Genomic DNA, 26,079 nt, shown 5'->3' on the forward strand with positions numbered 1-26,079 from the left:
TTGTATATTGAGATTCAAAATAATATTTAATTTAGTCATAATTACTGTTCTTCCTTTTTTTTAATTGAACATCATGATTACTGTTTTATTTATTTATTTGTTTTATTTTATTTTATTGAAAGTCTGTTCCAGCTTCGAGCTTCGTCAGTCAGTATTGAGCGCTCCTATTGGTTGCTTGTTAGCCAATCAGGGTAACGCTTGTACGCCTCTCGCTGTGTGTCCACGTGAGGAGCAGTGCTGCCTGTTAGCAACTAGCTAAAGAGAAAACATGGTGAGTGATAAAGTTCATATATTCATGTTATTGAGCGTTGTGCCTGTTTAAAAGCTTGACACTAAATGTATTAATTAGCTCAGTTAGCAGCGCAGCTAATGCTACACGTAGCACTAACTCACGTCGGCCTCATAACGTTAATGAATGTAAACATGAGTCTGTACCACGTATGTTAGTATGTATCATGTATTATATATATATGTGTTATACCATTGCTACTCAGCCAGCTCCTCATATGTGAGTCTAGTGTAGAATCAGCATGTTTAAAGGCTGCTGATAGGATGAAGGATGTCTACATGTATAGTATAGTATAGTGGCATTGTGACATTGCCATTTGTTTCTTTACGAGCAACAACACGTACAGTTTAGGGATGCACTGATTGTGAAATTCTGGGCCAATACCGATTTTTAAAATGAGAATTTGACTGATAATTGATATATACCCTTTTTTTTTTTTTTTTGGATAATGTTATTATCTTTTGTTGTTATTTATTCCACAGATAAACAAAGAAATCATTGTTTAAAAAAAAAAAAGTAACTTAATTGTTTGATTCCCCATCATTACTCTGTCTTTGAAAGAGCACAAATTCATGAAACGATCTTTAATAACTTTAACAAGATTTTTTTTTCTTTTTGTAAAACCACTGCTTTAAAATCCCTTCAGCCTGCTATACAATTACCTACTTAATTTTCTGTGCTTACATAGCTACTGTTACCACTGTCTTTGAGTGACTGAGTTTGACCATCCGACTGCAAACAACCACAATATCAACCACTGACATCAGCGAATTGTATCCTATTTACCAATAGGGCGATGTTCGTCAACAAGAAGAATATCGTCCGATACCGATATTTGCCCAATATATCGGTGCATCCCTGTACAGTTTTTCATGCTCATACTCTGTAATGCTTCTCACTCAGTCTTCTGTTTTCCTACAAGTATGCCAGCAACCGTTTGTATTCTCTTCATCAGTCTGCGTATCCTTACATGAGATTATGTGTTGTAATGTTTACAGCTTCGTCGAGAGGTGAGACAGAGGCGGGAGTACCTGTACAGGAAGGCGCAGGAGGACAGACAGCGGACAATTGAAGAGAAGAAAGAGAAGCTGAAGGGTGCTCTCGATGGTATGGGTCATATTACAGATTTCGCATCTGCAAGTAGCGAGGGAGGCAAATGATCACAGTTTAATCCAGGTTTTTTTTTTCTCTCTCTGTCTCTGCAGAAAATCGTCTCCTTCCAACCGAGGTACGCAAAGACGCTCTGCAGTTACAGAAACTACTGGAATATGATGATGAAGGTGCAGAAGGTGAGTGTCGCTGCTTGTCACTTTCAACAGCAACCAATCTTTATCATCCCATTTTGTTCAATCATCACTTTATTATTTTTTCATCCGCACAGGTGTCAGCTCACACATGGATGACGAGTACAAATGGGCCGGAGTGGAAGATCCCAAAGTCATGGTCACCACGTCCAGAGACCCCAGCTCCAGACTCAAAATGTTTTCAAAGGTCGGGTTCATTTCTGTGTGGTGACATGCTCACACTGTACGGTATTGTGCTACAAATCATAGGAACTTGTACACTTATTAAATAACAATGAATAACCTGGAGAGTCCTTGGGTCAGATAACAACAGGTCAGCTGAACTTACAGATTTGTGTTTACATTTTTTCTACAGTCAAGAAAAACAATTCCACATATATAGATGATATATTAAAATGAACAATCAGTTAATATTAATTCAGGTTTAAATGGAGTATAAGTATTATCACGGTCAGTGGCACCTGGTTCTTAACAGGAAGCAACAATTATTTGGAAATGACCGACTTATAAAATAAAGCATTGCTGCATCCTCTAGATTTTTTTATTATTAATTGTATTTTTTACCTGCTTTAAACACCATATTTAACAAGATTAATGTTTAATCTAACAATAATAACACAGCCAAACATGCATGCACATATAGGGGCATTTTAAAGGACGGCTTCACTTTTTTTTTCAAGTGTGTCTTACACCAGCAGTCAGGTGTCCATATGAACAGTAAAGAGGTTTTTTCCTCTCTGTAATAATTTCTCCTGTTCATACTGACTATTAAAAGATCTCCTTCTAATGTGCTTTCAATGGAAGTGATGGAGGACTAAATCCACAGTGTGTCCACACAGTCATTTAAAAGTAGATGATCAGCTTCTATTCAGCTTCATCAGTCTGAGTTAGTCATATCAAGTGATATCTGACACATTTACAGTCTTTTTAGCATCAAATTACCTCTTATTGTTTCCCTGTTGAGCTGTGGTGGAAGTATAGTAACACTGTAACGTTGAAACATAGCAGATGAAGATTTGACCCCTTTGGACGGCTGAATATTAGCTTCAGATCAACTTTTAAATGCATGTTTACACAGCAGGTGATAACGTGATATAACCCGCTCTGTGTAACCTGTGTCCACAGGAAGTAAAGCTGATGTTCCCTGGAGCTCAGCGTATGAACAGAGGAAACCATGAGATCTCCTCTCTGGTGCAAGCCTGCAAAGCCAACAACGTTACCGACCTCGTCATCTTGCACGAAACAAGAGGACAGCCAGGTACGCCTTTTATTTTAGTCATCTTTTTTTTTTTTTTCATATTTGTGAGAAGATCAGATTGGTGTACTAGAAGAGTCACATTAAGAAACTACTAACAAGACCAATGTTACATCCCATTCATACTGCACTCTAATTCTAAGCAGGTTTTAGTATGTTGTGTCATCACGCTGGAAAGTGACATACGATTCTTATTGGACTCCAAAAAGTCAGTGTGCATACTTAAAACAAGCTTGAAATATTAGTTTGTTGCTGTGCACTTTTTCCCCTTTAAATAATGCACAAAAGAATAGTCAAGAATAGTCCTTTTTTCACAGCAGATATTCTGACTTGTCATGTTAGGAAAAGTACAGATGTTACTAATCACGTTAACAAGGACTCTGTTCTATTCAAGAGTCCCAGTAAGCCAGCATGCACAGTACCAGGACTCTGAAACTGAACCAGCCGGGGTGCCTTCTTAATAAGACATAACTTGTGAAATTTTAGGGGGGGGGCGGACTCTAAAGTATTGATAATATACCACTTTTGCCATGCGTCTGTATTTTTCCATATCTTCATCATCATGGATCTGGGCTAAAGTTGCTGTGTGATTCATACAGGAGGGGTTTTTCCATCATTAAATCACTCAGTCTGAACAACACACTCCACATGTCTCTAAACTGCCATTACTCTTTTATCAGATATGTAAAACAAAGAAGATAACTAACAGATTACAAGTTTACCCAAAATTTCCCCTTGATGATGAAAACAAGTGAACTTCCCTGAACGTCATGGTAGAATTCACACCCTGAAAGCATTCAGTCCTCATTCATTTTTCATTCTTGTATTGGGGCTATGTCAAAATGTCTTCTTTTTAAAATATCCTTTTCTGTTGGTTAAAAGCATAGCATTGTCCTACTAGTAAAAGGACAAAATGGAAAATGAGATAAAAATGTGATTTTGAAGTGAGCGCACGCTGTAATCAGAGTATTAATGTGAAAGTAAACACTTTTTTTCTGTTCCTGTATATTTACAGATGGCCTGGTAGTGTGCCACTTGCCATTCGGACCCACCGCTTACTTCACACTTTACAGCGTGGTAATGAGGCACGACGTTCCAGACATAGGCACCATGTCCGAGGCCTACCCACACCTCATCTTTCACAACTTCTCCTCGCGGCTCGGCAAGAGGGTGAGCTGGCACACGCACACACACACACACACACACACGCCACCGATATTCTCTTTCAGCAGTTTGTGCCGCGCAACTAATTAATTCCTACTCGCCGCAGGTGTCGAATATCCTCAAGTATCTTTTTCCAGTGCCGAAAGACGACAGTAGGCGCGTAATGACATTTGCCAACCAAGATGACTTCATCTCTTTCAGGTGAGTGGGGAAAGTTCTCCATTGGTGAAATGTCATACACACTTAGTAATATTTGATACTGACAGTCACGAGCTTCCTTTTTTATTACAGACATCACACCTACAAGAAAACAGACCACAAGAACATTGAGATGACAGAAGTGGGACCCAGGTTTGAAATGAAGTGTAAGTATAGACCCCTTCACAGCTTGTAAACAGTGTGACATATTTTTGGGGGCGGGGCTTAGCTGGAGGCAAAACATCTCAAAAGGTAGCTTGTTAGCGCGTTTATACGGGCGCCGGCTAGCGTGTTCTAACGAGTTTTGGCAAGAATGGACAAGGAAAAATCAAATTTGAGTAAATATGTAAATACACTAACTCTCTGAGGCCATGTGTGTTATTTAAAAAAATTGACACTGACTGACGGGACGACATTCACTGACCCCTACACTCTCACTCACTGGATGGACAATTTGACAGGACTGCCCACCGTACAATGGCCAGACATTTACACCTACCTAATTGACAAACCGAGCGTCTACACAAAAAATGAAGGCATACAAATCATTAGACGCTTATAACTATGTCGTGAACGGACATGTTCAAGATTTGCTCCCACTGCAAAAGTTCGAGAGCTAAGTTACTCTCGCTAACGTTACCATGACTACTGATGCTACTAACTTACTGCTGCCTGCCACTACTCACGTTACTACTACTAACTCCATACTACTTCTTCTACAGTGACTTTTACTTTTACTAATAATACTGACTTTCTGCTTTTGTTATTACACCTGCCTGCTGCTGCTACTTCTACTACTACGACTAACTTACTGCTCCTCAAGTTATACAACTGCTGCTACAGTTATCAGACACTTATGACATAGATATGTAATGGAGGCCGTGATATTTAACAGTTCAACAATAAACTTTATTGTATAAAATGACATCAGTGCATTGACGAAGTAAACTTCACTGGGAATTTAATCATTTTAAATAACTATGAGTCAAAAACTCATAGAACAAAAAACATGTACATATATATTACACCTGAATTAAGAAAAACGATCAAATACACATAAAACACTGCCCATATAACTTTAAGCCAAAAAAACAGTGCATATCGGACAGCATACACAACGATACCTATATATCTGTCATAGGGCAATATCGGCCAATGATATCAGCTGACCGATATATCAGTCGAAGAGATTTTCCACCTTTTATAGGTTAATCTAGTCCAGAGATAGGTCCACGACTTGTCAGCACTTAGACTGGAAGAAGGATTACATAGTGTTGTAACTTAACATGAGGAAAAACTTACTAGCCAACAAGATGCAACACGTAAATGTGACAGGTTTGCGTGTTTTGAAAGGAGCCATTTCAGGGCTTTCAGACTGAAAACAGCCCCTGCGTGTTGCTTCAGGTACCAGTATAACCACATAATACGAACCAGGATCAAGGATCATAGAAACATCAGTATGAATCTGATAAGTACAGCTTATCTTAGAGCTAATATAGATGTTTTTCCTGCTTTGACAAGTCAAAATATTTACTGCGAAAAGGGTCTAAATCAATGTTGGTATTTGCTTAAAAATCCAGTACCACCTTGGCATGATCTCTGCAACGGATGCACAGAAACAAAGAGACACCAGTCTAATACTGGAGTCTAAAGTGTCAGACTGATCCTTTATATAATGACCAGTGAAAACCCATTGGAAGATGCTAGCCCAGCTAAAATAGCTACAAGAAAAGCTGAACCTTTGTAAAACTTTGTTAAGAGTTACATGTAAAAACATCAGTGTTAGTTAACTACTCTTCAACAAGAACTGAAGTGACAAATATGTTACTAATGAGATAATCACTAAAGAAGAAAAATAGCCAGCGTGGACTGAGGATTTATATTTTAAGACGTACAACTGAAATGTGTAATTTTGGTATATTTTAAGTGGAATCCATCTGTTCTGTGCCACCTTTTCTTTTGAGATGTGTATAATATTTACATGTTGTGTTCTTTTTGTATAGTGTACATGATCAAACTCGGCACCCTGGAGAACGAGAGCACAGCGGATGTGGAGTGGCGTCATCACGCATACACACACACGTCAAAGAAAAGGAGGTTCCTCAGTGTGCAATAGGAACTAATAAAGAATAACCAAACTGTTGTCTAAAGGGGCTTTTGGACTATGTTTTAAAAACACCTAAAGGTGCAGTGTGTAAGACTTAGAGGCATGTAGCATAACGGACCTGGCAGAAATGGAATATAATATTTATGTTTTTAAATATTGTATAATCAACTGAAAATAAGAATTGTTTTGTTTTCATTGCATTAGAATGAGCCCTTTATCTACATAGGGAGCGGGTCCTCTTCCACAGAGTCCACCATGTTTCTACAGAGGCCTAGAATGGACAAACCAAACATTGGCTCTAAAGAGGGCTTTTCATGGTTTTCAGCCACTGTACATTCTGCTGTATGCTTGAAAGGGAGGGGGTTGGGGGGTATTCAGTTTTTTGTAATGTGCAACCTCACTGTGAGATACCTCTAAATCCTACACACTGGTCCTTTAAAATGAAAAGTCCGGTTTTGTACCCTATCTTGTATATGTTTAAGTCAAGTTTCATTATGACTATCATTCATCCAGTAATCAATCAAACTGCACCTATAGCTATTATAAGTGACAGTATTTTTCAAGTAAATCAAGGTTTATTTTTTGTTTGTTTTTCCTTACAGACACATTGTTTAACAAAGACCTAATAATGCATACTGTATTGTGTGTATTCTAATTATTTTATAATAAAGTTGTTTCTCATCACTTTTATTGGCTCTTTTTTGACTCATACTGAAACCACATACATATCAGGATGCAGGAGGATAGCTGCACTGTTAGCACCACGCAGCATTTAAGAAAGTGTAAAGCATACTTGTCAATTTATATAAACAGAAAAACTGAAACTAAATACTAAAATTGTATAGGAAATGATTTATCTATATATTTATATTTGTTTGTATCAGGGTAGACAGTGTTGCGTCCAGGCAATTAAATAAATAGCGTAGTTGATTTACGTGACAAAACCATATTTATATACAGTCACGGATGCGACAGTTTACTCCACTCCCACTCTTAATAAGCACAGCTGGTTTTGTCCAATGGAAACAAGCCGCTACGCGAATTGACCAATGGCAAATGAGCATTTCGGAGGTTTTTCCGCTTTCCCTCAAGTTCTTGTGACAGATCCGACTTCAGATTGAGAGAATTCAAGATGGCTGCTACAGGTAAGAGTTTAATTTATATCTAAACTGTATCACAACAATTTGACGGCGGAAGGTTTTGCTGTTGTCGTGAGAAAAGCATAACGGCAAGTGTGTCGTGTTGTTGTATGCATGTCAATGAATTAAATCGCTGTTATATATATATACTTGTATATTTTTTTGGAGAGCAGCAGAAGAAGCTAACAAGCTGACGCGCTGGTAAAACCCCCGAAGTTGGCTAACGTTAGCAGGCTAGGAGTTAGCATTATAGCTGAACGAGTTAGCCACATAATCTCCTCTTACACTCAAACTAGCGCTGTCCTGCTAACTACCGTATCAAATCGAGCGTAGATGAACTACCAGAAGTTTTAATACAATCGCATTATATTGTCATTGTGTTACTACTCAACTACTTGCCGCTACTTTTTATAAGTAGTTTTCTAAAGTCGTTAAATCGCGCACCGCGAGTAACATGGCCTCCTCCAAAGTGGAAATGTCACATTACACAGTCAGGCAAATCCCATGCTAAGCTAACTGGCTAACGTCAGCTAGCAGTTAGCATCACGCAAGTAATTTAGATGGCGAGTTGGCTTTGGAACTTTTTGTTGTCAGTGTAGAGTTTGAGCATTGATTTGACGTCGGGTCTGCTCAGTTAACCTAACAGCGACATTATTTTGGGGGTAAGTGAATACTTTGGGTGTTTGCTTAAGATAATCCTAGCTTGTAAACGTCGTTTTGGTTGGTTTGTGCCGCTATGTTGCGCATATGTTGTGACGGAGTCTGTGTCTCCTCTGTTTTATGAGAGACACATAATTCATAGTATTCAATTTTACTGCCTCCCTCATGACAAATGACTTTATCTCCTATGAGAATAACTAAATAACCCTACAGGACTCGTTGAGCTTCATTTGGAGTGTCACACAATGTTTTCAAACTAACTAAACAGCGCTAAGAGTAGAAAGTGTTTCCTCTGCTTGCTCAGCAGCAAACGAGTGATTCTTGTTATGCAAGATATGTATCTGTGTTGAACCGTCAGCGTTTTTTAAGCAAAGGTTGACATTACCTTCTCTTCATATAGATAAGAGCAGTGTTGAAAGCTTAAGTGCAAAGCCCCCCCCCCCCCCCCCCCCACACACACACACACACATACACATTCTTGTTTATTTAACCATCTATAATTCAATGGCCATAAAACAAAAAAATAAGATGTGTGTTCTACTTTTTCATCATAACTTGTGTGTATGTATAATGTGGTATATGCACATTGATGATATATTGGTACTGTTAATGGAGACAATAGGGGCACGCTTTGTATAATATGCTGGATTCTTACAGTTGATGTTTTAGGAGGGCCCTGATCATAATATCAAGGACCAAAAACCCCTCCACCACCTATGAGACCCACTATATTTCCACTAGCGCCCAACCAATACTGGATTTTTGAGGCTTAAAACAGATATTAAGGAGCAAAAGAAATCTGATATTGATATATCACCCATTAATTTTCTATATAAACATACTTCTTTTTTTTGTTGCAATGATCCCTTAAAATTTAATTTTATCATTTGACAATAAACTTTATTGTATAAAATGACTTCAGTGCACTGAAACAGTAAACTTCACTGGGAGTTTAATAATTATAATTAACTATAACTAACTATATAACACATAACAAAAAACATGTACGTATATATTAAACTAACATTTAAAAAGGAGCAAATATACATTAAATGTTGATGATATAACTTTTTTTTTTTTTTTTTTTTTAAATCAACACATATCAGACAACATATACCGATATATTTGTGATAGGCCAATATCGGCCGATAATATCAGCTGACGTATATATCAGTCAGGCTCTAATCTCCACAGCTATATTTACATCCAAACTGAATTATGTCCATATTGTTTCAGGTTCTTTATAAAGGGCTAACTCTCCTGGATCCCATTGTGCATGAAGCTCTCCTGAGGTCGTGGTGTCTTTAAGTGCTGTGTTGTCCAGCGTCCCTCCTGCCTCTCATCATGTCCTCCACCTCCTCCTCCTACTCCTCCTCGGGGGAGACCAGTCCGGAGGATGTACCCCGAGGTGGGGGCACCATCCGAGTCTACCTCCCCAACAAGCAGAGGACCGTGGTGAGATGATTGGCTCCGCACTGCTCTTTATCAATTATACAAATGAAAATATGAGCATGTTGTAATGAGACTGAGTGTTAGTAGGTCATTACCACCTCCTGTAAAACAACTTCCCCAGCACTGTTAGTTTTAAGTGTAATTACTCACACAAAGTTTGATATGTTTCACAGCATTTCAGTGAGTAAGCTAGTGGGCAGTTGGTGTCAGGTTTCACAGATGGTGTTGGCCACCATCCTCCATTTATTTGAGTTATAACTCTAATCACACTTAGACACCATGCTTCCATATTCTGAAAAATAGCTGTGAAATGGTGCTGTCATGGCAACATTGTGCTAAATTGTCACATGATTATTGTTGATTGTATTTAAAATGTTTAAGTTATCTCTCTACTGTACAACAGTAAGCCATGTGTTTTTACATCTGTAAACCAACCATAGCAAGGCATACATACGTCATCAGTTTCCTCTCTGATAAGTCAAACTTTTTGGCAGAAGTTGATTATTGCAACATTGGCCTTTACTGTAATATTGGAGACAACCCATTGTTGAAAATTCTTGCTAAATGGAGATAAATGCATCTGCTTGTGTAGTTTCCTCATCCAGCACAGACACAAACACACAGCTTTTCTTCTTTTAAAATGATGACTTTAGAAGCCAGGAGAACTTAACTAGCTCAAAGAAAATCCTGCCAAACCAAAAATGTGGCTGAGCTCTTCCAGTTTTCCTGCTGGGCTCTAGATGTGAAATGAACAGAGACACAATTCTTTGAAACAGATCTGCTTTGTATCACTGTGTTAGAAATGTACATCTCATTGTGAAACATCGTGTGCAGTAATATCACCATAGACCGGCAAGCTGTGGGTGACTGACATCACACAATGATTTCTGTTAAAGCTTTATGTGGTCTGAACAGTAATGTAGCATCATTATTATTTGGAAGAAAAGTGACGTGTACACCGGACTCAAGTTTTCTTTTCTCACACTATTCTGCAGCAGCTCTGTCAGGCTAGTTTATCAGCACGCCTCTTTGTCACCTGTATCCGAATGTACACAACCAGTGAATGCCATTTCAAAGTCACATTTGTTCAAACACTGTTTCATGTTCTCAGGTGAATGTTCGACAAGGACAGACTGTGCACGAGAGTCTAGATAAAGCGCTCAAAGTGAGAGGTCTAAGCCAGGAGTGCTGTGCTGTATTTCGCCTTCTAGAAGGGTAAGATTGCATTGTTGCACACTGAATGAATGAATCCTCCCACACCATGTCAAGATGACCATAATCATCACCTACATAAAACATGGAGATTCAACAGTAGGACTAGGAGGCATGCCTGATATCTCATATCCCAATAATGATGTAGCACATTTGAATTCATTGATTTAAATAGTTGGTGAGAGTTGATGTGACAGCAGTGCAGAATTAGACGACAACTAAACTCATTATGTTACTATAAGTGCAATGAAAGCTTCCTGACTAAAAAGCCAAGAAAAAAAGAATGTATCAATGTAATACACGAAAGATGGACAGACTCCAAGTGATGAAAAATCCTGCTATAAAGAGAACAATAGAGAAAAATATGAAACGGTAGACATTCTTTTCTCCTCATACATTTATTTATCATCATCATCATCATCATCATCTCCATCTCTCACAGCCTTGTTGCACCTCACATCTGCATATTGCACAGTGTGAAATAGGCAGGTGTGGATCACACTCACTTGTGTGTCCACCGGATGTTCAAAAATAGTGTCTAGCTAATATACTTTACTCTGGTCAGGTAATTTATACAGGCAATAGATTTTAAAGAGAAGTATTTGGATCCATTTTTTTTTTTATAGTTTTGGCCATCAATCCCATCAATAATAATACTGTACTCAGAAAGAAGAAGTCAGAAACATGAACACTCAGGTAATCAAACCCTCAGGTTAGTCTGATATTTGAAGAGGAAAGTAAAAGTAGTTATTACCCTCAACTGTCCGTTGTAAACATCCAGCACAGTTTACAGACCAATTCTCCAGTTCAACTTTGACCCACCTTACTTAACGTAGTTGGTGTATCCACTACAATAAGGAATTGACTTTCCAGGTTTGTTCACTGTCAGCTTTACTCACACATAAAGTGGATTAGATCATCTGGGTAACTGCTCGTATACGACCTCTCTGATTGTTGGACTGTTTGTGTTTCTCATAAATAACTGCATGTCATAGGTTAAACTGCAGAATAAATACAAATTACACACATTCATCATCTCAGTTTATCATACAGTATTGGCTGATACAGGCAAATGAAGAAGGCCATTTCCCTTAGATTGTCACAAGGAATCTTAAATGTCATTTTGTTGTGGCAAATACTAGAAAGGTGTAAATAGCAGCTTTAGGTAGCGTTAGGATCTTGTAAATCTGATATATGTAGAAACCTTTTGCTTTAATTCATTTGTACTTGTCTTTGCATATCCAGTCGTAAGAGACTGACAGACTGGGACACAGACATCACTCCTCTGGTTGGAGAGGAGCTTCTGGTCGAGGTCCTGGATGATATTCCCCTTACCATGCACAACTTTGTAAGTAACCAGCAAACCTACAAACCCTGTATTTATGTTAACGGATTCTCTGAAGTACCAGCTATTTAAAGAAAGGCAACCGATCAGCTCCAAAACCACCATATATACATTTTTTTTCCCCGACCTTAAATAATCTGAAAGGTTTCTGCTGTAGACGTGAATTGAAGTAACTGTGTCTTCTTTACCTGCAGGTACGGAAAACCTTCTTCAAGCTGGCTTACTGTGATTTTTGCCACAAGTTTCTTTTTAACGGCTTCAGATGTCAGACATGCGGCTACAAGTTTCACCAGCACTGCAGTAGCAAGGTCCCCACTGTGTGTGTTGACATGGACACAGTGAGCAAACGGTGAGTTGGAGGAGCAGCTTTCTAACATGCAGGTATCAGTTTATTCAGCAGGTGTACTTGGGAGTCTTACTGGTCATGTGACAAGGACGAGAGTTATTTTCTAACTTGAAGAACTTCCACCTGTCACATCTGTGAGGTGGAAAGGGAGATATTCATTTACAGTATCTAAACATGGATCCACACATGAACATGATTGTGTAAAAAAAAAAAAAAAAATGTTACTAGCTGATCATTATTAGCTCATCTCTTGTATGGACACATATTTTTGCATCTGTGTTTTATCTCTGATATGATGAAATCTAATCAGTTCCTGTTTGCAAATGTCAGTTTTGTCATGTCACAGTTGACGTAGGCTCTGTTCACACAAACATGCATCTTGACGCATTGATGCCGCATTGAGATTTCAGACTATATTCAGAGGTTGTTTGGGCTGTATGTGGCAACATGCTGTTAGCAGTGTGTTCTGGGCCACACTGAAGGAGCCACTACTCAACGTATCCTATGCTTCTGTATTTACTAGGCTAGGCACAGGAACAGCTTTGCTGCCTCCCAGTCCATGAACCCTCCATCCAAAGCTGCGTTCAACTAGATTGATAACAGCATAGACAAAGAGAATCATAATCCACTTCTCTTTTTTTTCTTGGTTTTTGCTTTGTTTCATATTGATAATTGGAATAGAAATTAAACCAAAACCAGAAAGCAACTTTTCTTTTCTTCGCTTTTCTGTCTAAAAAGATATTTCAGAAGCTAAACTTTTAACGATAATAATAATAATGATAATCTTTATTTATAGAGCACTTTTCAAAGTGTTTTACAAGCCAGCAGAAACTTTGACAGTACAGATAAAACTCCACCATATAACAGACTTCAAAATCAGGAATAGCTCTCTGATAAAAGGATGTTTTTAAGAAGAGATTTAAAAGATGTTCCTCCTGACTCAGCTGACCTGATCTCCTCGAGCAGATCCATTCATTCTGTTTCTGTCCTGTCTCGTTGATAACTAAAGTTTTTAGTTTGCTGCGCTGCTCGACATAATGAGCCGAGGATTTATCAGGACGACTGCTGCTTTACTCCACACACTTTCATTGTGTGAACCTGGACTGTGTGTGTGACCTTTTGGATATTTATTATGATTTATTGTGATGCTGCTGTGCCTCAGACCCCCGGTCCTTATGCTGGTTAAAACAACTATGAATTTGGTCTCTGCAAATGTTGTTAATTTGAATATAGAACGAGGAAGTGTGACCCAATCACAAGTGGTCACTCAAGATGCCTGTTAATACCAGGTGGGAACAGACGTACTTTGAGCTGACTGCTTGTGATTGGATGAGCCAAGACACATGTTAATACCAGGTGTAAACAGGACCTTAGTCACTGATAGAAATTTAGCTTATAAACCTGTTTTTTCACTGTTTTAATCGAAGAAATCAAAACCAAGCACTGAATTGCTGAGTTACAGTTCTTATAACATTTTTTTATTGGCATTGTTTCATCTTTGGTTCAGAGAGTCTATGTTAAAAAGCATCTCAGCATTTCATATAACCATAGCCTCACCAACCGTAGTCCTTAAATGTGAGTTCCTTTTGTCTGATCCCTTGTTTATTATGTTGGTTTTTTTTGTCCTGTCTCATCCTTTCCACCCGCGTTTTTTATCCAGGTGTGATCCCCATCCCTGCACAGATGAGTACCCTCGGATATTATTGCCAGATAATTCCCCGTCACAAAGCAACATGGCCTTAACCCCAGAGCCTCCTGGGTAAGCTCACATGCCAATTGAAATTCTATTGAAATGAAGAGGACAGCAGTAATCTATGAAACTGCTACTCAACATTTCAAGTTGTGACTCTTTTCACCACATCACTTAGGATGGACCTCCTGTCCCCGACATCAGCCTTTCCCTTCCCCATGCCTGGCGGAGACGGCCAGTCTCTACAGAGGCATCGCTCCACCTCCACCCCCAATGTTCATATGGTCAGCACAGTGGGCCCTGCTGGTGTCAGCATCATAGAGGTCAGTGTGGCTGCACAGTCCACGTCTGAATTGGTTGCTGTTGTTACAAAAGGATCTGATTGAAAACTATAAAACCAAAAGCGTACCTGATGTGAGATAACCTGTGTATTAAGTAATAAAATGTAAATCTATTATGTTATGTCTTTTTCTCTTTTTTAGGAAGCACTAAAATCCTCAAACAATATTATAGGTATGTTTTGTTTCGTATTTCCCTTCCTTCATGTCAGAATTTATCATTTTGTACGTGTTGCTGCTCTCATTTTTTAAGTTTTCCCTTGTGCTGTTTTTTTCCTCATCTATGCAGGTTCTGAGTCGTCACCGAAGCCCTCCACAAGCCCACCCACCTCTATGGGCTCTCCAGGGAGGAGACCGCCCAAATCCCCCTCAGAGCACAAGGAACGCAAGCCCTCCTCATCTGACGACAAAAAGAAAGTGGTGCGTAGTCTTTGAGCTTATTTAACAAGGCAACATGTTGAGAGGTTGGCTCACACCCACTGAATGTCCATTTACAAATAAAGCTGAAAACATGTACAATCCATGTGTGGTTTCAGCACCGAGGAGGCTACAGGGACTCGAGTTACTACTGGGAGGTTCACTGGAAAGAAGTCACCATGCAGAAGAGAATAGGCGCCGGATCCTTTGGAACCGTCTTCAAGGGCAAGTGGCACGGAGACGTGGCGATCAAGATCCTTAAAGTCACAGAGCCGACGCCTGAGCAGCTACAGGCCTTCAAAAACGAAATGCAGGTCTTACGGTGAGTAGTGAGGTCCGTCCCTCCCGTTCTCATGAAGCGCATTTCTCAGGAATGCCGCAAGGGAACGTTCACTTAGACTCAAGGATGAACTGATTAGATTTTGGTGGTCAAAGATTACTGTGACCTCACACACACACACACACACACACACACACACGACCAAGTACCACACACTGGATGTTATGTGACTGGTTAGTGGAGGCTACATTTGCATATTATTATTATTATTATTATTACACAACAGCCTATCACTTCCATCAAGAATAACCGCCTCTTATTGGGATAACTATGTAATATCTCATTTGAAACTGTTGAATAAGTCAAACTTGAGTGAGATTGTACTTTCTAATGCTGACACCGTTCCCTCTTCTCTGCAGGAAGACTCGCCACGTCAACATCCTGCTGTTTATGGGTTACATGACTAAGCCCAACTTCGCTATCATCACTCAGTGGTGTGAAGGCAGCAGCCTCTACCGCCATCTGCACGTCTCCGAAACTAAGTTTGACACTATGCGGCGCATCGATGTGGCCAGACAGACAGCACAGGGCATGGAGTAAGACCTACTTAACTCAATACTCGAGCTCCTTTTTACTAGTACTACACATTTGAAAAGTCAGCGTATTTTCAGCACACACTATAAATATTGGTTTGGTAAAGATGGAATGAATCAGATTTACATTTCATAGATTAAAAGCATTGAACTTGTTGAAATCTCAGCTGAAACTGTGGTTTGAAAACTGAAAACTGGGATGTGAGAGTTAAACTTAGATTTGTGTCTGCTTCAAACTTAAATGTCAGTGACACATAGCCAGTGCAGTGACATCAGGAGTTTCACTAGGCCTTAAAATGAAAAGTGTTTTTAAAGATTTATATTAACTTTATTTTGTTGTGTGTGTGTTAAAGTCTTAAATTGTTTTTTTAACATTACTGCAAGAGATTTTTTTTTTTTTTTTAAGTCTATTACTGCAGAAGAGTTTCTGAGAATGCTGAATACGGCTTTCTAAAATTACAACGTGTTCTATAAGTAGAGTTAACAAAATGTGTTGCTGCAGCTGTCACACAGATAAAAATGACTGATCTTATTTCTTCTTCCTTTCAGTTATCTTCACGCAAAGAACATAATTCATCGAGACCTGAAATCAAACAGTATCCTTCTATTGTCTGTGCATGTTCGTGACGTGTGTGCGTGCGTGTGAGCGACAGACATCAGCGTATACTGCTGAAGAATCGACCAATAACCACAAGGGTAGATTTGCACATTATGTTCTGTGGCTGAAACCACATACGTGAATCATAGTCTTTTAATAGGCAAAGGTGTACAGCACACAGTATATTATTTTGGCTTCAGTTCTGTTCAGTTTAAACAGTGAATTGTATAACAGTTGTTTTACATTGTACTCCAATTATTAGACATTGTAGCAGGACGATGTTCCTAAATTTGAATGTGAAATCAACAAGTATAATTTTTATTGAGAAAACACCAACAGTCACCCAGTCAACTGCTATTTTGTTCATTCTTTTGTACCAGTCACTCATTTCTTAATTTCCTGTTTCTAATACTATGAATATGTACACTACGTCATCTATGATAATTTCCTGAGCTCTGCTGCTAGATATTTTTCTCCACGAGGGCTGGACCGTTAAGATCGGTGACTTCGGCTTGGCCACGGTGAAATCTCGGTGGAGCGGTTCTCAACAGGTAGAACAACCCAGCGGATCCATTCTCTGGATGGTAAGCCTCTCTTACTGAAAATGATGGCATCTAATATTTGACACCTTAGGAAATGATTGTTATTATAAAAAATATGACCTTAGTGTTATGAGACAACCAAATTTTGACTTGTGTAATGCTCCTTATTACACAACCTCGATACATCCACATATCTGGGTATTATTAGAAGACCATACTGTATGTAGGAAAACAATCTGCCTATATTAAAGACATTACTCAGCTAAAAAAGCTTAACCAGTAATGTTTAATGTATCATTATTGTTCATTAAACAGCCTTTTTTTTCTCTCTTTTTTTTTTTTGTCTCCAAGGCTCCTGAGGTGATCCGAATGCAGGACAGCAACCCATATACATTCCAGTCTGATGTATACGGCTACGGAGTGGTGCTGTTCGAGCTGATGTCAGGGCACCTGCCTTACTCAAATATCAACAACAGAGACCAGGTTACACTACGCTCCTATTTAGTGTTCACACAATACCCCCTTAGTCTAAAAGAAGAGGATCAGATGAATCTTTGTCAAATGATTGGAACTTTTAACTTCACACTCTAGGAAAGTTGTGCATTGGTTCTTGGTAGTTTCTGACATGTATAGTTTTAGTTTAGAGCAACTGTGTCATCTGCTCAACACAAACACCAAAGTCAACATTCCTCCTCTTGAAACCAGCAGATGTCATCAGATTGCAATCCAAGCAAGATATTTAAAAATAATTCACTCAGGACTTAGGTATTGTTCCACTGATGGTCACCAACTGACTAACAGCTGGAGCTACATACATAACCATAGAAGAAGCCTTCCTCATATTCACCAGCTTTATCTAATGAAGACTTTTATACCTGCATTTCTGTCCATTATCCTCTTTATGTGTATGATGGTTTAAGTTAGTGGTACCAGCCCTGTTTCCTAACATCAGTCGCACTGAAAATTCCATTAACTGTCTCCTCTTTGTGTTTTTTTCCCTCTCTCAGATAATCTTTATGGTTGGACGCGGTTATTTGTCTCCAGACCTCAGTAAGCTGTATAGTACCTCACCCAAGTCAATGAAAAGGCTGATTGTTGACTGCCTGAAGTTCAACCCTGAGGAGAGGCCCCTGTTTCCACAGGTGAGAAGTTTAATTACATTTCATTTAATTAAATTTAAACCCAACATTCCCACATGAGCAGCACTTACAGACAGCAGCAAGTAAAATCTCCCTTTTTAACAGGAAGAAACTTCAAACAGGACTGTAGGTGGGCAACCATCTGACTTAACTGGGGGGGTTGAGAGAGAAAGAAGGAAGGAGAAAGAGACAAAGATAGGCACAGTTACCACAGCAACTACTATAATGATAATTAAAGTGTGACTAATGATGATAATAATAGCAGCATGCATGGGTGTGAAGCAGGACATGGTTGATGGATCAGTGGAGCCACCTGTCTTTCAAAGGATGGAGGCAGCAGTGTGCTCTTCTGTCCGTTACAGTGTTGTTTGTTTGTTTTTTAATACTACATCATGATGCCAAAAAGCGTCCTGCGGCAGGCAATCTCTATGGAAACCTGCGGTGTAGTGCAGCCAAATAGAAGTTGGGAATAGTTGAACTTTTTGCAGCCAATTGCCGCAAGAGAAAACCTGCATCTATACAGAGTCGTCTGAGGAGTCAATCTATGTTTCAAATCATTTCTTCCCAGCTGAAACACATTAAACAATGGAAGATGAACATATATTAGCTGCTTCTGCACATCACATACTGTACAATGTGTTGTACAATAATAATAAAGATGCAGACAAAAAGAAGGCTGTATGGACAGAGATCTCCAGTCTGCTTGGTGTGACTGCTGAGTTTAGAACTGAGATGTTATAGCTGTATGTAGTTCAGTATTCAGATCATTTTCATGCACTAGCTTAGTGCATGAAACCTCCTCAAATACACCAGAGCAACACCAAGAGTGATGTATCTCTCCATGGTGCAAATACTGTCTTAGACTATTTATAAGAATTCCTTTCCCACTGAAGAAATCCAGTTCAGCAGGATGACATATCTCTGGTAACCTATCTCACTTAGAGTAGGGATGGGCATGATCAATCAAGAATTTTTTGTCGATCACGTGAAATTTGAATCCATCTAATGTTGGTGTCAAATAGAGGTTGTGTTGTATAGTGCGAGTCTTGAAGCAATGCAGTGAATTTCACTGTGGCTGCAATGGGACATCTTACCAACGGGGGCGATGTTTGACAGAGAAAACGGTTCAGCTACCTACGAGTTGCCGTAGATGTCAAACATAAACAGGAAGAGGTCAAGGCGAAGTTTGGTGTGGGACCTTTTCAAACTAAAAGATGGAGGAGTTCATTATGAACCTTTACTGTGGCCAGGCTCCCCAGGCTGGACAATGCCTCTGCATCCCGGCTACTTAAGTCCCCTCAGAGTGTTTCAGCTGTTTGACTGACGTTACTTTACTTTGTTAGCAGTGGACAGTCACCACTGTAGCCTTTAGGTGAGTCACTATGGTTGTTTTATGAGGCTCTAGTTAAATAGGCAGAATTGAGAAGTAACTCTATCTCTCTCACTCACTCTCCCTCTTTCTCTCTCAGCTGGGAGCATTTTGGAGTCATTTTAAAGTCATGTTTTGGTAAAAAAAAAAAAAAAACTGTCAGTCCTGAGTAATATTCAGTTTTTTGATTAAGTTGTTATTAAATTTGATTGTTAGTGTTATTGTTACAATGATTTCTAAAAGAGGCTCAATTGTGTTTAAGAGCTACATAGTGATTGATATGTGAAGAGGTCTGGCTCGGAGCCTCAGGCTCAGCTGCTTTTATGAGCACCGTGTATCTTCTTTTGATTAAGTTGACTAAGTAAGATTGTTGTTGGACTATAAGTTCATGGAATGAAGAAACACACTGTATTTTATATTTTCATGGTATAAAAAGATCAATCGATAATTGATCATTATTTGTCCCGAGGATTGATGAAGGGGATTTCTTCAAATGCCCATCCCTTCAGAGAACATCAAATATGTCAGTAAAGCTGTTTGGTTCACATTGGTTTATTACTGCAGCACATAGACTGACAGAAATGAAAGGTAACGCCTGACCACCACAGAAAAATGATAGTTTTGCAACGTGCCACTTTACACTGGTCTTCAGTGTGTTTTTTGGTGTGAGGGGTGAAAATCAGCGACCTTTGACCCTCACACACAGTGGCTTTAATCCAATCCATTTGTGGTGTGAGAATGAGCGTTGCATACAAATGTATTTCTAATATGCGTCTGTTTTTGTCTGGCGAATTATTCCATTATTACAAAATGTTGATAATGAGCACACACAGCAGCTGTCATAACACCCCCTCAGCTGTTAGTAAACAGGAAGCATGTTTATAACAGAGCAGTTGACACTAGTGTGACCCAACAGGAGCAGTATATGAACATCACACGTAAATGTCATACTCACAATCAGCTTCTCATGTGGTTTTCTTTCATCAGATCCTGGTATCCATTGAGCAAGTTCAAGACCTGCTGCCAAAAATAGAGCGGAGTCGCTCCGAGCCCTCACTCCACCGGGCCGTCCACGCCGAGGACCTGAACCCCCTCCTGTTCCACACCACCAGGCTGATGCCCCTCTAAGCCGGCAGCACTGGGCAGAGAGGCTGTCACCTTTGTCCAAAACCGCAGCATTCCCCCCCGTGCCTCAGAGAGGCTACAGCTGGCTGGCCTGACAGACCATGACCCCTCCCAAAACCCCCACCCCCACCCCCTTAACTCGCTCCCTGCCTCTGCACAGCCACGGAGCTGCAGTACTCAGTAACAACCTGCAGGAATAACCATAACACATCCTTTTAGTCTTTTCCTTTCATACAAGAGACAAAGATCTGCTCATTAGGTGAAATGATTGTCTGCTGTTATTGTAAATATGTCAGCTGGCCTCAGATTGGGCCAGCTGATGATCTCAAATTGGGAAAATGTAACCAATAGGCTTTAGATACTCCGACCTACTGCAAGGTATTGTCAGTTGTGTGGAGGAAAACATAAAAAGCACAACACTGCAATATAGCATCAGTCATTTTTAACGGTAAAATAGTCTTACTCTGACCTTTTGAGGAGCACTGTGATCATCTGCAAATATTTAAACCAGCTGCTGGTTCAGGTCACTTTATCAGCTCTACTTCAAATATCCAGTCGTCACGCGTCCCTTTATTTAAGCACGTGATATGAAAGCAAAGTGAGGGTAAAAGCTTGGACGCTGTCTCACAGGGAAACCTCCGGTATTCACTGTTTTCACAAATGTTCAACAGTTGAAATGAATGAGAAAGAGATGGAATTGAGAGCGAATGCAATATTTTTAACCATAATATCAAACTGACATGAGAAGCAGAGGAAGAGGAAGCCCAAACTAGTAGAAGCCTGCAATAGATCGGCAACTTCAGACACTGTACTGTACAAAAACATGTAGAGGAAAAATAAAAAAGGATGATTTATCTTGTTGAAATGACAGCATGACAATGAAAGGCTTGATAAACAGATAAGAACACGGAGTTATTTTCTCTTCCACTAAATAATTAGAATCATTTCTCTCTTATCTGGCAGATAAAACAGGCACCCGGGTGTCTTTCAAATCAAGTTGGAACAGAGTGCGCACCAATGTCGCAACAGACTAAAATAGTTAAATGCCAAAAGAGTGTTTGACATGTGGAAGTTGAACCGCTGACTCATCAGGGAGTGATAAAATCGGATGTACACACAAATATAGAAATGTGCATTTTCACACGGTCCCTTGTTCAGTCTTAAACCTTTTCTAAATTGGGAACAACACAGACACAGTCCAGGTTAAACTGGTTTCACTACTTTTCTTCTGAGCAACCAAAATAACCTTTTTTCTTTTTAAAAGAGACGCTGTCAGTTCCCGAAACTGAATCATTTCCTATATTTATAATGTTATTTACATCACCAGGATATTTTTCTCAACTTGATTTAAATGTGTTCAGACTGAACACAGGATTAAACTGTTAGGACCAATATTTGTACAGTGTAAACAGAAGGATACATCTTTTTTTTAATAAGCCATTCTAATATTCAACATTTCTTAACCAAAAAAAAAAAAAAAAAAAAATCCAAGTGTTGTTTTTGCCAGTGCAGGAATAAAAGTCTTTGAAGCACCATTTAAATCATCACAGGACACTAACACCCAGCAGAATGTTAATAGCTCAGATTCATCTCAATAGAAAAATACAATAGTACGGATTATTTCACACTCAGGCACACATGTTGTAGCTGTGAGCGCACTCGAGGTGTTTTATTCCCCTTTTTCATTTTTTCACTAGTTCAGCAGCAGAACGTCATCACGCTCCACACTGCAGGACTGCAGGTCAGATGGCTTTTTGCTTACAATGTTTCTTTTTTTTTCATTATAGTCTAACGAAGATTTGACAGATGTTAGCAAGTCGCAGTCTTAATGTAAACGGTTAGTTGTATTGCTGCTACGTAAAGTAATTTTTTTGTTTTTTGCACCTCAGATGAGACATACTGAGAGTCGAGCGCAGTGCTGCAGCACAGCCTCACTGACCTGTATTAAATCTTGTGCATTTGTAGTCTTAAAAGTATCTTCTTCATGCTCCCGAACATGAACACACACGCACGCACTCTGAACTAGCACTGTAGCTGTTGGTGATGCATTAACACTGTGGTTGATAGGCTGGACACTCTGGTAGGTGTGACAAGTGTTTTTTGTTTGAGTTTTTTTGTAATATAACAACATGATGTTTATTTTTCACAAATGACCACAGTTGGAGGCGAGGTGGAAAGTCTTCACCACCGCCCGGCAGCACCACTCTGATCTATTAAGTATTGTAGTCTCCACACCAAGGGAAACAAGCATGGGAAACCTGTTGATAGCCAGAGCAGCACAGTGGTCAAAGTAGCTGAATGTACAACCAAACCAACGTTTTTCAGCCGAGCTCATCCGTCCGCACTCCGCCCACCAGCGTGAAAGATCCCTCACATCGCTCACAGTGTTCATCACAAGCTGCTGTTTTTCTCCTCACCATCACCATTCAGCTCCTGAGCTCTATTCAGATCAGGATTGTATCTGACCCGCCTGATCGGTCAGTACTCAGGTGTGACAGCTTCATGATGCAATAAACTTCCAATGGATTGTGGCTGAAACGGTTAATTAAAGGGCACAGCTGCACAAATACCATCCCTTGTAATGATGGCGGGTGGAGCTGCAGTATATGAGACATTGAGAAGAGAGTCTTTATAATCGGGCTGACGTCGCTGTGTTCCTCAAATTGTCAGGTGGCTACCTGTGCCTTGCTGATAGGGACACTACTCCCATTTAAGAACAAAATGCATCATGGAATTTAAATCACAGGGAGGAATTAGTATTTTGGGTTGGGTTTTTTTTGGACAAACTGAGCCCCTTTTTCATGGATTATAAATCTAATCCCAAACAAAAGCACAATACATCAGAAATGTGCAGGAGGGACTTGGTGCGAGCCTCTCCTTTTTACTTGAAGCACACCCAGAGCTGTATTTCCTCTTCTCCAGCACTCTGTGACACTAGTGGAAAGTACTGTATTTCTAGAAAGCTTCTAGTAGCAATGTGAGTGATTTCTAATAAGGCTTCAGCAGAATATAACGCAGAATCTGCTTCGACGCACCTGAAAGCCGTCTGTTTTTTGTTTTTTTAGAATCGAATATATATATATAAGCCATAATTGTACAATAATGTTTTATAAAGAACGTTTTTAACGTCATCTTCAACCAGACCGGTGACGGCGTACATCCTGAGCTGTTTTGAGTACGGTCTATTTACCACTCGAACAGCTAACGGCACTCTGTATAGGTCGCATTTAAATAGTGGTTGATTTTGGGGGTTAAAATTCTAGGATAGGTCTGGATTTTTCTTAATATACTACTCATAAGCCACTTATACCTGCAGCTGTTGGTCACTGTAATCATTCCTCCTCTCCATACTGGCTGTCACATTAATCTTATAAAGTGACTACACTGTAAAAGATGGAGGACAAAATCTACAGGCTTAGTCCCTCACACACTCCTGGTCGCTGCATGGAAGTCAGTTAGTTTCCAGGACAAAGACACATTCTTCATTTGTCCTCATCTGAGCGTTCTCAGATAGCCAAGGAAAGATTACAACCGCCACTAACTGCTGCTGTGTACGTATGGAAGTCACTTACATCCATCACAAGTCTACCAGTCCTGTTCAGTCACTATAGGCTACTGCACAGTCAAAAGTGGCCATTGATAGTTTGATGGAAACAGCTGCTGAGTGATCCTCCAGATTGTCTTGACTCTTTAAGAGCCTTTAGAGACTTTTCTAGACTTTTTTTTTTTTTTTTTTTTTTTCTTGGTCAGGATTTTAAATGTTAAGATTTGAAGTAACTATTCAGTTCAGTTTTCTTCTGCTCTTTGCAGCAGGGGGTTGCTACTATTTTTTTCTAAAGTGAGCACAGAGGTAACTGCTCTTAGGCATAAACCTTAATCTTGGGAGTATCGGCTTCACGATACAAACAAGGCTCCAGTGTAAAATGTAAATGAACTAGCAGCAACGAGAAGTGGCGTCGAACGTTGCGCGAACTGTATCGAGCGAGCGTCGGACGGTCGTTACTGAACAAAGTAGAAATAACAGCAGATGAGATGTTTTGAACTTTTTTTGATATTTTTTAATGTTGTGAAAATAGGGGCTGGGTACCCCTAGCTCTCGTTACTCATTCCAGTTATATCGGTGGTTTTATCGTGGTTGTTTGGGGGAGGGGTAAGGGGAGGGGGATGTAGGTTTGGCGGGGATTTGCGAACCAGGGTCGGGAAAGACTTTAGTTTCCGTCTTTCTCTTATTTATTGATGTCTTCTTCTCTTTTTTTTTTTTTTTGTTGTTGCAGATGTTGTCGTGTGTGCGCGCGGCTCTTTTTGAGGTGGATGTATTGTTTACTGAGAGAGATCGCTCTGTGCAACGTTCACGTCATCGTCGCCTCTCTCTCTCTATCTCTCTCTCTTTAACCAGAATGGTCTTTCTTTTCTTTTCTTTTGGCCACGGTACTGTCTCCTCCTTCAAATAACTTCTTTAATCTTGATACTGTCTCTCGCTGGGGCATTTTCTAACCGCGGTTTCTTTTCAACGTCTCAGACACACGAAATAGGTATCAAACTTTTTAAGCAACATAGGGTTTCACTACGATAGCATTTGTTTAATGCGACACTTCAACAATACTGTAAATTTTCTCGTTTGATTGGGGCGCATTGCATTGCCTCTCCTGTTGATATTTAAGTGTAGATATAAGTATTGCTGAATGAAACAAACCCCGTCTTTTGTAAAAAAAAAACAGCTGCTTTCTGTGTGTAACCTTTCAGCAATAGTAAGGACAGAATGTTAAATTCCATAAAGCGAGAGCAGCAGTGCTTTACAATAATGTTGGACCAGGTTTCCTTTGAATCACCACTCGGAGGACTAGTGGACGACTATTTCCCTGATCAGAAATGTTGATTGATTTCGGTTCAGCCTTGTGTTAAAAGTGGCCCGCCCCCCCCTAAAGAGGACATGTTGTATGTAAAGGAGGGAACAAGTGCCACAGTTACTGGAGACCCCCAATGAAATGGACCTGCTTCATGACACATACAATAACAGTGAGCTGCCTGTGGAGACCCACAGGGGGCAGCGTAGTGGGGGGGGAGAACCACACTCAACACGGCTGTTTTATTTCAGAGATGATGATGATGATGATGATGATGATGGTGGTGAGAGAGCTGTATCAGAGTAGGGTTTTTGTTGTTGTTGTTGTTTTTTTCATATCTGTAGGTGAATTGCAATATTGTGTTAATAGTTTCTGAGGTGTCAGGGGTGTTCAGTTTGCAATAAATGGTATATTCTGCTGTGTACAGTTACATTTTTTTTTTTAATTACAAAAATTTTACCTGTTTATATTTTTTGTGTGATGTTTCAAAAAAGAACAAAATTATTTTAAAGTGTAAAGGAAATCTTAGTATTTTTTTAGTTTTTTTGTCTTAAAATATTGATGCAGGATTTATTCTTTAAATAAATAAATAAATTCATCTGTGTTACCTGCTTGTTTTCTCTTTTCTTTAAAGCACATTTCAGTCTGTGAGACAAGGAAACATCTTTTTTTT

The 26,079-nt window shown here is 39.6% G+C and overlaps 2 protein-coding genes across 2 annotated transcripts; both read left to right on the top strand.

Moving 5' to 3' along the window:
• The first annotated feature begins 208 nt into the window (after positions 1 to 208).
• Positions 209 to 7,004, top strand: imp4 (IMP U3 small nucleolar ribonucleoprotein 4). The gene is made up of 9 exons (XM_062417606.1): positions 209 to 271; positions 1,288 to 1,396; positions 1,495 to 1,578; positions 1,671 to 1,780; positions 2,719 to 2,851; positions 3,864 to 4,018; positions 4,119 to 4,213; positions 4,304 to 4,377; positions 6,214 to 7,004. The coding sequence occupies exons 1-9, from the start codon at positions 269 to 271 to the stop codon at positions 6,324 to 6,326; spliced, it is 876 nt and encodes a 291-aa protein (XP_062273590.1). The 5' UTR covers positions 209 to 268; the 3' UTR covers positions 6,327 to 7,004.
• Positions 7,005 to 7,436: 432 nt separating this feature from the next.
• On the top strand, positions 7,437 to 26,004 carry araf (A-Raf proto-oncogene, serine/threonine kinase). The gene is made up of 16 exons (XM_062417281.1): positions 7,437 to 7,462; positions 9,353 to 9,571; positions 10,680 to 10,783; positions 12,026 to 12,128; positions 12,320 to 12,474; positions 14,132 to 14,230; positions 14,340 to 14,484; positions 14,644 to 14,674; positions 14,789 to 14,919; positions 15,036 to 15,238; positions 15,616 to 15,792; positions 16,339 to 16,385; positions 16,853 to 16,971; positions 17,281 to 17,412; positions 17,937 to 18,071; positions 20,425 to 26,004. Exons 2-16 carry the CDS (start codon positions 9,461 to 9,463, stop codon positions 20,563 to 20,565), a joined length of 1,833 nt encoding a protein of 610 aa, XP_062273265.1. The 5' UTR covers positions 7,437 to 7,462; positions 9,353 to 9,460; the 3' UTR covers positions 20,566 to 26,004.
• The last annotated feature ends 75 nt before the right edge of the window (positions 26,005 to 26,079 follow it).

This window comes from Scomber scombrus, chromosome 4, assembly GCF_963691925.1.
Source record: "Scomber scombrus chromosome 4, fScoSco1.1, whole genome shotgun sequence".
NCBI lineage: Eukaryota > Metazoa > Chordata > Actinopteri > Scombriformes > Scombridae > Scomber > Scomber scombrus.